The 12,273-nt window shown below is 41.8% G+C and overlaps 1 protein-coding gene across 2 annotated transcripts in view; it reads left to right on the top strand.

Annotated features, from left to right (window-relative positions):
* Window positions 1–12,273, top strand: part of TNIP3 (TNFAIP3 interacting protein 3) — a 72,046-nt gene that overhangs the window by 55,020 nt on the left and 4,753 nt on the right. The window contains exon 13 of one of the 2 annotated variants that reach the window (XM_068153959.1): window positions 2,610–3,563. The exons of the other annotated variant lie outside the window; for it this stretch is intronic. Coding sequence (XP_068010060.1) covers window positions 2,610–2,641 — 32 coding nt within the window. The 3' untranslated portion in view covers window positions 2,642–3,563. Of the gene's footprint in view, window positions 1–2,609; window positions 3,564–12,273 lie in introns of those variants that run through there. 2 annotated transcript variants of the gene reach the window in all.

Below are 12,273 nucleotides of genomic sequence, written 5' to 3'. Positions count from 1 at the left end.
GCTAATTGGAAGAACAGGAGGGAGAAGTGTGAGGCTTTCCACCGAAAATAATGACATCTGTAGGGAGGTGGGGGAGGGGGAATGAAAAACGGATTTGTGGAGGTCTGCAGTGAAAACCTGACAGAAAAAAAAAAAGCCAATTAACTGACATCTTAATTTTCCTGGTAAAAAATCCCAGACCCTAAACATTTTTGGTATTAGCCTGCCCTTGGTGCATACATTATGTGAGAAATTGTCAGTGTTCCCAACTAGTCAAGCCAGATTTAATTAGCAGCTTGCAATCCATATGGGAATGAAAATGTGATTATTTTCAGGGTTTCTACTGATACAACCTGATTTTTGCTACTGCAGTGTAGCAAAAAGGACATCAGAACCTGGCTCCGGAGCCTGAGAGTGTGCTTTTCTGAAGGAAGGCTTTGCTTTTAAAATCTGCTTGAGCTGGAGATTACAGAACATGTTGTAGTTTGTCAGAAAAACCTCATATGAGGAGGAGCAGGATCTGTAATTTGAATGTTTGATAATTTTATTTCTATGAACCAGGCTGTCAGGATTTATTATGCAGTACCCCTTAGGCTTTAAGTGGTTTAACACACTCTGGCTTTTGGGGTTTTTTTGGCTTGTATGTTTGTTTGTTTCGGGTTTTTTGCTTTTAGGACAAAACACAGGGAAGAGTCAAGGTGTTTAAGAGAACTTGACTGAAAGGGAATGTTGATGGTTGTCTTCTGGTGATAGCTATTTTTATTAAATCATTCTCTTTTCTGGTGACTCAGTGAAGAATCCATGTGCTGTCTGGAAATATCCTTAGTTCCATACCGGTCATCTGAGGAAGCCATGCAGAGATTCATCCCATGCTGTTTGCTTAAAGTAGCAGCCAAGAGCTACTTCTCTTGTTGTATAAAGTTCACCTTCCTTTGCCTGTTGCGTATCTGGAGAAAAGGAGACTGAAGGAGGACCTTCTTGCTCTCTACAGCTACCTGAGAGGAGTTGGGGGTTGGTCTCTTCTCCTAAGTAACAAGAAATAGGACAAAAGTAAGCAGCCTCAAGATGTGCAGGGGAGGTTTAGGTTGGATACTAGGGAAATATCTTCACCAAAAGGATTGCTAAACTCTGGAACAGGCTGCCCAGAGATGTGGTGGAGTCACCAGGTGTTTAAAATATGTCTAGATGAAGTGCTAATGGATTATCAGGTGGACTCTTAAAAAGCTTTTCCAACCTAAATGTTTCTGTGTGTTTGTGGTTGTACCCTGTACTGGGCTCTGAAGCCTGCTCATACTGCAAAAGATTCAGAAGGTGTTCTGAACTGTTAATGTTGTCTTAGGTGAGAGACACTTTTTGGTTTGGGGAGCAGATTTTAGCATGTTTGCCTTTCTTCTCTGGCAGACTGTACCTGCAGTGCTGGGGGATCTGCGGGTTTGCACCAGCTGGACAAGAACCTTAGGAGCAAAAGAGCATCTTGGCATAAGCAGGGTGACCTCAGTGTGTGCCAGTGAAGCTCAGGTCTTGGAAGGAACAAAATTAATTGTAGGGCATCCCAACCATAGGTGTCTGAATATTCACCTCCTCTCTCTTCCCCTGCCCTGAATTGTATGTTTATGTATAAATGCCAACATTTGATGTGAAGCTTGGAAGCACATTTCTCATTAGAAAAGTTTTATTCCACTATCTTTGTTGTTACATTTGCACAAAATGAACTGAGCTCACAAATGTCTATATTCACCTAACTTGCACAGAGAACCAGTCTTCTAATTGCTCTCCCTGGCTTTTGTGAACATGTAACATGAATGTTAGCTCTACCTTGCAAGGAAAAGATGTCGCTAAAATCAGTGGTTCACTGCCACTTGCTACAAAGGTGGACCTTTTGGATTAAGGTTTCTTTTGTGTAGGTTTGGATACCATCAGCCCTGTGGGTTTGGAAGTGAATGATGGGGTTACTGTGTAGCAGCTGCAGAGCAATTCTCCTAGGCAAATTCTAAACCCTGCTAGAAATATTTCACTCCTGATGTTTCTCTTGTAACCAAAATACTGTGTATACGTGTGTGTGTGCTACCAGTGACATGTCCCAGCATTGCCAGAACTTTTTAAACTTCAGGAAGGAAGTGTGTGTTACACTAGCAACAGTAGATTTCCTTTCTTCCATTTTATTTTGTTTTCCTAGCTTGAGTGAGTTACTATCAAACAGATCCTTGAACCACAGACACCTATTTAGCCATAGGTACTGCTACCTAATTCTTCCCTCTGTCATACTTACCTACTCCCTTGGGTGCACCTAATGCTAGTGTATACCTGTGAGCACTGTTGAAACTCAGCTGTTCTTTTCAGAAGAGATTTTACATGGAGCCTTTAGGTTACTAGACCCTACTGTTTGTACCAACAATTGAGACTAGAGGAAGGTGAAGACACAAAATCTGCTAGTGCACTGTATGATATCCCCACCCTCTACTTCTTCTTCACAGTTTGTGCAGTTTGTGTTGGGTTGGTTACAAGCTGTCGTGATGCAGGGTATTGGCTCCAAGGGTGTGGGGGTGTGTATTACAAAACAGAAGGAAATTAATCGTAAGTGAGTTGTATTTCTCAATGGCAAAACAATTTCTATTGATTTACTCTTGTAGATTCATCTTTGGAGAAGGGAGCCCATCGTTGACAGCCTGTGACCTGGAGATGTGTAGACCAAAGGCTGCAAGCTAGTTTTGCAACTTCATTGTTTTGTTTTGTTCTGGTTTGCTTGCTGGGTTTTTTTTTTGTTTTGTGTGTGTGGTTTTGTTGTTTTTTTCTTATTGTTGTGATTTATTTTTTTTTTTGCCCCTAGCTCCTTATCTCTTCAGTGCATGCTATTTATGCCCAGTGAAATCCCCCTGAGGACAATAGAAAAGCAGATCATACAGCAAGTGATCCTCAGGATCCAGTTAAACTCCTCTGGGAAGCATTGCTGTCCTTTGTTCTGCTTGTGAGAATCTATTAAAAACCCACACGGGAAAGGCTGCAGTTTTTGCTGGGGTTTCTGAGACAGGCACATCTGGTTTGAATTCAAGAGTTCATATGCCCAATGGTGTTGTGATACTTTTTTTGTTTGAGAATTATACTTTTTTCTTTTTTTTTCTTTAATTTGATTGCAGGGAATGACTGGCTGATATGCCATCTTGAATCCTGTGCTCTTTTTACTTTGTTCTATGGTAAAAATGAAATCTGCTTCGGTGTTTTAAGACATTTGTGTAATTGCAGGCAGGGTACCACCAATGTCAGGCCAGGTAGAGGGTACCTACTCCCCTTTTTGAGTCAAGGCCAGCTTTCCTTTCAACTTTGGCTGCAGAATGCTACAAAAGTCATCACAGTTTTCTCTGTATGTACTTATTTGTATCAGAATCATTTGAGCAGAAATATTTAGTGGGTTTAACTTCTCAGTGAAAATGAATTTATATTTCCAAATGATTCTTGTAATGACTCTGAACATTGTTGTGTAACCTCTAACCTGAGAATAAATCCTGGCTTCTTAAAACAAAATTGTATTAAGACCATGAAATTTTTCAGCAAACTGTGCTGACTGGGTGTTCAGCAAACATCACTTGATAAGCTACTTGCAAGATTGTCTTTTCCCTTCAGGTCTTTAAGAAGACAGCTCTGGGAGAGGCACCTGCTGGGATCCCACCTGGAAGAAGGAACTGAGATTTTTGCATCATAAGGCTGCACGAGATGTGCTGTGTGCTTTCTTTGTAGCTCAGAAACAGCTAATAGGAGTGTGAGTTCCTACACAGCTTTTTGAGCTGTGCAAAGACAGAGTGACCAGTTAGGAGATCACCCACGTGTGTTGTTTCTGCTTTTAGAACAGGTATTTCCATTCTCATCAATACACAAAGGCCTGTGCATAAAACAGTATTCACAGAATTAAACATGTTCAGCATTTCATTTTGGACACAATAAGGAACAGTCCATGGGAAAGGACTTTTCTGCTGTTAACATTTTATAATGATGCTGCTCTTGCCCACACTGATTAAAGAAACACTTACAATCCAGACTGGGGAAGAACACGAGCAAAGCAGAGAGTGAGGCAGGCTCTGGGGAGGAGCTGCTGTTTCAGATTGGAGTCTGACTGCAGCATTAGCTACAGAATGAACTCCCCAGTCTCTGTTAGGCAGGGGTTTTATCTCTGCATGAATTTGGAGCTGCTTCCAGACGCTCTAGCAGCAGATAGTTCAACCGACAAACAATGCAACCCGCAACTCCTGATTAGCGATTTGGCTAATAAGGGTGAGATCATGGAAAATGCTAATGTGTTGCCTTCGGAAAATCCAATTATAATGTAACCTAATTCACTGTGAGCTCTCAGCAGGTGACCAATGCTGTGGGCACAGCACCCTGTGCTCAAAGAGCTCGGGAATCCTCCAAACAGACAAGCTTCTGTGTGGTTGGTGTGGGAGGCAGCAACTCCCCATTTAATTTACTGCTGCTGTTTCCCCCAACTAACCATGAAGGTTTGAGCCTTCCATTTGTGGTGCTTAACTCATTATCTGACAGCTTGTGCAAGCTTTAGCTGGCCCGAGCCATTCACAGCAAGAAAATAAAGACAGTTTGCAGGGCTATCCTTTTTCTTCTGTTTAGTCAGAGGCTGGCTTGGGCACAAGACTGCAAACCTTGATTCACATAGAGCCTAATCATGCTGAGTGTGAGGCATTCCTTGTGTTATACGACAGAGAAGTTGTATCTTTAAAAATGCATATGAAATGCTTGTACAGATTGTTTTCCTCTTTCTTTTACCAATACATGTTTCCCATATGCAGGTGCTGTCACCTGTTTGAATTAGCATTGTCAGACCCAAACACCCCCAAAGGATAAGTTTTCTGCAGTCACCCAGAGCAGTTTGAAGGGGGTGAGTTACTTTAGTTAAAATCAATGAGCATTTTTCCTTCCTCAAGTTTTGCCAAAACCAAGGATCACACTCCCTCTTCTTCCTCCAGCCTTTTAAAGAAGCTTCTGGCTTTTCCTAGTCTTTGGTTGCATATTTATCCTCCAAACACCTGCCAAAATTTCCATCAGACTAGTTACCTTTTTCTGAAATTTTTGTGTATCAGTGGTGAGTGGACTGATTTTACAGAAAGGCTGATAGGTTTGTGAAGGGGCTTTTCTTTTTCTCTTCTTGTAACTGCTCAGAGTTTGAAAATGCTGGAATTGCTGTGCATATTACAAGAGGAGTAATTCATACACAGAATAACTTTCTTTTCATACCAGACCAGGCACTTATTTTAATACCTGAATATGTTGCAGTAGTAGGGACCTACACCCGTGAGGTCTTCCCCCTTTTTCACAGTGGCTTTGGAAACAAGACAAGCAAAAAGTAATTTTCTGTCTGAACTTTTCAGTTTCAGGTGATGTGTTCACTTGTCTGAGAGAAAGACCAATGTGTCATCATGCGTTGATGCTGGCTAGCAAGATGTAGCAGGAGCGTTTCACTCATGTCCTTGTGTGACCAGCTCAACTGGCGTGTTAAAAATGCTTACGAGGTGATGAACTTTTAGGTGTATGATAAAGAACTGAAGCTAAATGTTTGCTATGTTAAAATGAGGAGGAGGAGGTCCAGGTGTGGGTTGCAGTTAACCATTGGAAATCCATCTTGCTTGTGCTGGAGCACACACTTGTCACTGCACATTTGCATGGATTCTAAGCGACAAGCTGTGACAGCTAATAGACACAAGCTTATTAAATAACAGATATAGGGGAACACTTTATGTATGTTTTGACATGACTTTCTATAGACTTTTTCCTGAACTAACCTTTTCCCATTTGGTTGCAGTGTTGGATACTAGATGTGGAGAAATTTTCATTTCTGTGAATGAGAGCAAATCTTCATGTGTCATGTTAAATTATCTGCTTTACAATATGATTTTACATTGTTTTCAGTGTCTGATGCTGCGTTCACTAAATGATGTTTTGATTACAGTAACAATAATTATCCAACATAAAAACAGGAGCATGTTTGAACTCACAGAGTCATTAACATAAATGAGGTATTTAAAGACTTGGGGTCTTTGGGGAATTTTTATCCCATCCTGTTTTCTTTCTTTCTTTGGTTTTGGGAAGCTAACAGATGTGATACCAGCGCTTTGCTGACTTGAAGCTCTTTATTTTGGTTCACCACTATTTTACTTCCCAGTTCTGTACCTCGTCAAAAATGTAGGTTGTTTTCAAATTGTCTGTTTCTTCTGAAGGCCTGAAGTGCTGTTGGTGACAGTCATACTTATTTCCATTTCTATATACATTTTTTGCTACTCTTGTACATAGCTAATGTGTGGCATAATATGAAGATTGCACTGGTGGTAAGTTGTCTGTATTTATATATCTAAATATCAGCCCTCCTTAGTCTCAGACTGTCATTTGTTTTAGGAAGGAAAACTTGTTACTTTGAAATTGCTAGTAAAAGCTGAGAGCTGTTTTAATGGCCTGAGAAGCTCTGGATACAAGAGGAAGTGGGTTCATGATAATGCTGTAGGGGTGCCCCACATATGCAGCTACCCTATCCTCTAATAGGGAGCATAGTTGTCACATCTGAAGATGATTTGATTACAAGCAAAATCCTGGATCACATTACTTTCCTCCTCAAATCCATTCACTATTTATTAATCTTTTACTGCATCAATATTAGATTTATTGTCCAAACAATAAACCTTCGTCTCTCTTTCATCTCCCACTTAACATTTCACTCTGTGAGGCTCCCCCAGTTTCTAATCTTTCCTCTTGCCTTCCAGAGCATAGCTTTTGCATCCTATATGTTAAAGATGTTTCTATTGCAGAGTCCTCAGCTTCTGCCTGTCACAAACATTTCTGTCTTCTTTCAAATCTCTTCTGAAATTTCACTTCCCAACTTCTTCTCTCCATGACTGATTTTAAAATCTCCCTTATTTGCAATGGCCTTTCAGATTCTGACATTCCTTTCTTGTCTGACCTTTAATAACACTTAGGAGAAGGTCTTCATCCACTGACAATGGATGCCACATTATCCACTGCAATGCAAAGCCCTATATTCTTACATGTAGTCTCATGAACTAAAACATTTCCTTCAGAAATAAAATCAATTGTATAAATAGTACAACTAGAAATGCCTGGTGAACGCTCTGGATGAAAGTATGGACTGGACCCTTGGGCTCTGGTTCCCCACACCCAAAGACTTGCACTTCATTAGCTCCACGTCATACTCCCAAACTCCTATGCTTTCCATGACAACATATTTTAGGGGAATTAGGATTTTGAAGTGCTTAACATTTCCAGTCTTCATCTCCCTCTCATTTCCTGTAGTCTAGAATAGAATGAGAAAAATGCGGTGTGGTACGATGATACCTTTTGGTCAAGCACGTTCAGCTGCTCCAGCTCCTTCTGTTTGCTTCTAGAACAGCCTGGGAACATGGCCCAAGGCTTAACCGTAATGTGCTGAGCTTACAGAGTATTTCTAATTCAGCTCAAGTTCTCTCTCCTGTTTAAAAAAAATAATCTTCATGTTTTAAAAATGGTTTCTGTATTTTGACTTTGTTGTGAGAATGACAAAAGAATTCCTCTGTTTTGTGCAGATGCAAGTTTAAAGGTCTGCAAGACACCACAGGGTGGAAAGTATTTTTTTGATTAATAAAACACTTTCCCCCCAGGAGCCAGGATGCTGGCTAATGCTGTGTTTTCACTTATGGCAGCAACAGCCTTGCTTCCACCTGCCCTATAAATGGGGAACACCCAGGTGCTTCCTGTTCAAGGGCTGCTTATGCCAGAGCAAAGGGCCCATGCTGGCCACCGACTGTGAAATGGGCTCATGGTGATGAGAGCAGGGCTGAGGGCAATGTGGGCAGACAGGTAGGGTACACAATGATAAATGATCCCTGATACAATCTGTTGATCACTGCAGGATCATCTTGCAAGACTGAGACTGTAGATTGCAACTTTGTTGGTCTGATGGGAGGTGTCAGACCAAGGAGTTATCTAGTGCACTTTCTGTGGCCAAGGGAAAGGATTTGGAGAAGGGGAACCTCATGGAGTGAAGGCAGGATGTATGCTGCTGCAGTTTGTATTGCATGACCTGTATAAGAGAAGTGACAACTTTGCTGAAGGTGAAGGGTGGAGCTCCATTGTTGGCATTTTCAGCACCAGGTTGGTTTCTTTCAATTAACTGTTTGGATTAGTTGGGAAGAGAGAGGCAGATGTTTTGTTTTTCTTGGAGGAAGTTTTCATTTTCTGCCTTCCTGTGTTCAGGCATCCTGTGTCTCTCAGTTCTTAGTTGTGTAAATCCTGAGTTAATCCATGTAAGGCAACAGCATTACCCTGTAGAGCTGGCACATGTGCCAGTCCTCTGCAAGTTATTCAGAAAACCAGACATCTCTTTGGCTAAATACAGCAGTCACTTAAAACTGTTACTTAAAGCATAGAGCACCAGCCAGATTATATCCTTGGGAAAGGATTGCACTTGTCTGAAGAATGAAATAAAAGCTTCTCTTTTTCTAGTTCCTATTATTTTCCCCTGTTTCTTTGCAGTGCCAGATTTGCACCCTATCTTTTCTATTTGTGACCCATCATGGAATCTGTGGGAAAAATGTATCAGGAGAAAAAGTCCTAGTTGTGCTGGACAGAAGGACTAGCAATGATACCAGAAAACCACGGTCATCAACACCAACAGGGTATTTCATGTAATATTCTTTCAGCATAAATGATCTGTTGAGACACCAGAACAGCTTTGGAGGAGCAGTCAGTCTCAGAACAGCTTTGGAGGAGCAGTCAGTCTCAGAACAGCTTTGGAGGAGCAGTCAGTCTCACCATATTTTCAGCTTTCTTTTCAGAAGGAACATTATTGCCATGTGGGGATAAGAACTGATCACTTACGAATTGCTATATCAGTGATCTTTCCCACTGGCAGTAGCAAGGGAGGGATTACTTTATTCCCTGTCATAATTCCCCTGTGGTCAATGGTTAGGGAGGATCAGGATACCAACAGGGGACTTGAAGCCACCAGTTAGCTAAAAGCAGGCTTGAGTCTGCCAGAAAAATGCCAGAAAAATTGGTTGCTTAGAGGGATTGTCCCTAATCCTTAATACTAGGGAGTTTTATCTCGCTGTTCATGACTTCTGAAGAGACAGCTGACTTCCCTGAGGACCTGAGTGTGGTGGGGTCAGAGTGCTCTTTTCTGTCTGATAAATTAATAACTTGGGCCTTTGAAACACAGCAAAGAAAAAGCTGCAAAACCAGAAAACCTTACCACCAAATCAAACCTCCTGTGTTACAGGCTGATCTCTGAACCAGAACTCTGCATTACCAGATACCTGTTGGGCAACTGGGGAAAAAAATTGTCCAGGAAAAAAAAAAGCAAAAATCAAAGCAATTAATCTGAATGTGCTGTTAATTTAATAGTATTCCCTAGGGGAACCTCAGACAGTGCTACTATTCACAAGCTCACCAGGACTTCCTACTGTTCCACAGATGCTTGGGACAGGCGCCGCTCTTCATGCTTGTTTCTCTGAAGTCCTTCACTTTGGAGTCCTTCACAGCAAACCATCTATTTGTATTTTATGAGATAGAGGAAGCTCCCATTGTAGGAGAACTTAGAAAGGTGGTGCTGTGCCACCAGGAAACCTGTCCAAAAAATTCTTCCTGTTAGATGTTTTCACTTTGAATGCAAACATTCAAGCTATAGCACATTGTGAGACTCTCTGGATCTGAAAGCATGGATGAGTTGTGGGAAAGGCAAACAAAAAACCCAACCCTCTGAGTAGCACCAGGGAAAGGATTTAATGAGGGAGGAGCATCCCTTACACATTTCTTGTTTATTTTCATTCATTCAGCCTTTTTCACCCAATTGTGTTTGGCTTCTGTGTGTAAACATCACTGCTGTTTATGAGCAGTATTTCATTTTGGTTTGGACAACATAATCTCATGAAGACTGTCAGCCTTTCTTCATCTGAAAAGGAAGTGATGCAGACATTACACCTCTATTCATGTATGCTAGTAGGGTATAATACTACATGATTTATGACTCAAACCCACTACATTTCAGTTGCAGGCATCTAAATCTCCATTAAATTCTTTACACTTCTATAGGTTATTCCTGGATTTGCTGCCTCTGAAGTCCCCAGAAAGCCAGTGGGGCTCTGCAGAGCCAGACTGATTCTGCCTGTGCTAAACTGCACGAGTTTCCTTGCTCTGCAGGAAAAATACATCGATAACTCAGGTTCTACCAGGTGGTCTCAGGGCTGTATGTGCAAGTGGTGGCGTTCATGCACACATGGCACATCCCAGCTTGTGCTCACGTGCATGCTTGTACACATAGAAAATAAGTGTTCAGTTCTGAAGGTTTGAGTGTAAAAGCTAAATATATAAACATAAATGCTCTTCTGTCAAGGAAACAAATGTAGCAGGAGCACTAAAACCTTGAACCTGGCCATGTAACAAGAGTCAGTGTGCTGAGTCCCATGGGGAGAGTGGTGTAGTAATAGAAAATGAAGATTTCTTTTTAATCTGGAATTCAAACTTCACCAGGCTCTAATTTTTAAGTCCTTGCAGGCTGATAAGCTTTGCCTGTGTTCATGATGCATTGTACTCAAGACTGTGGAGTCAACTCCTGCCACCACGCTTGCTTTCTCAGCCTGGCTTGCTGAAAGTTCATACACTGGTGAGGGAAAAGCACACTTCCATTGATTTTTATTTACTCTTCTATAAGTGTACTTTGAGTTTCCTAGACCAGTTTAACTGGGCTCCAAAGTGGTCTGGCTTGCTCACAGATCCATGCTGTTCTTCCACTTCTGTTTTTCCTTCTGGACGAGGGGCCTCCAGAGGTAAGCCACCATCTCCTCTCTGTCCATAGGCTGCAGAAAGGCTCATGAAGCACCTCTGTGAGTGTCTCTGGAGCAGTGATGGGCAGTGATGAGTGGTGTTCCAGCAGGAAGGAGAAGGTCAGTGTCTCTCCAGCAAAGAGATAGGCTGGATTTGCTTGAAATAACCTAATTTTGGAACATCCTAAAAACTACTCCTGGCAATTTCAAGACCTTTCCTTTGTCGTGAGAATGTACAGTTAAAAACTGCCTTCCCTGAAAGCTTCCTAGGCCATCCCCTCACCTCACAGAGCTGGTTTCCTTGTGCAAAGCACAAGTTCATTATAGGGATTGCATTATTTTAAGGAGTTCCCAAACACTGGCATGAGCCTGCATTCCCTTGCACAGAGTTGAAGTGACATAGGCAGAATAGATCCATGCTTGTCTGTTTTCCACAGAGCAGTGTTTATGAAGCTGTGCTGGCTGTGTGCATGTGTCTGCCAGACCTTCCCAGTGACTTTGTACATCTAGGAAATGTCATATTTGCCAGCTCCAGTCGAATTTGATAGAAAGCCAGCAGGTCTCAGGAGCATTAGCTTCCTAGAGGTGGGCAGGCAGAAGACAGGGGAACCTCTTAGCTCAAGAAAATCTCCACATGAGATCTCTGATCTTGCTAGACAGAGTGCATCTATACAAGATCTCAGCTGGGTGAGACCTGTCCCTAGGAGACACAGCTTCATCGGCCTGGGGCCTTGCTGCCTCCTTGATCCCACTGGCTGCAATGCTGGTGAGATGTTTCTGAGGGAGAGGGGTAAGCCATAATGAATCAATGTGAGATGTGTGTTATGCACTGTGGACACTCAGATAATTAGGGCTTTAGTGTGATGTTTTTCTTGATACTGCAGTCTGTAAGGCCTGAATCTTGTGGTTAGGCACACAATGACCTGCCTGAGTGGTTGTACATCAGACCATGCAGACATTTTTCTATGAATTGCTTCCCTCAGAGTAATTTGTTTCACACTCCTCATTTTGTATAGGAAGAGCTGCCTTTCAGAGGGCTGCCTGATAGAGCCATAAAAGGCAGATGGGTGGTGGGTAAGAGAGATCAATCTTTATTTCCATTATGGTCATATAACACAAGGCAGGGTCACGCGAGGTTACACTCGTATAACATGATAGGTTGGTTTTCCAGTGTTTCCAGCTGACTGGTGTTTCAGTGGAAGAAAGCTCCAGCTTTATGCAGCACTTTGAGTGTGTATCACGAGGGGGGGATAAACTTATGTATAAAATTAAGCCTGGTGCATTCCTCTGCTTAGGGAACTGAGGCTTTTATATTTTGGTAGTTATTCATCAATAAAATTGTAGCAGAAGGTGAAAATGAGAACATCAAATGTCAGTAATATACAAGCATGTTCTTGTGTGTATGCATAAAAATTAGGGCATGTTCAGAAGATGGTCCAATCTGTTTTCAGAGATGGGAACTTTAACTGAATAGGGTTATCAAAAT

This window comes from Melanerpes formicivorus, unplaced genomic scaffold (assembly GCF_026170545.1).
Source record: "Melanerpes formicivorus ecotype bairdi unplaced genomic scaffold, bMelFor1.0.p_v2 SCAF_27, whole genome shotgun sequence".
In the NCBI taxonomy this organism is placed as follows: Eukaryota; Metazoa; Chordata; class Aves; order Piciformes; family Picidae; genus Melanerpes; species Melanerpes formicivorus.
Note: the sequence above shows the minus strand (reverse complement) of the source record. Positions and strands in the feature narration are given on the sequence as shown.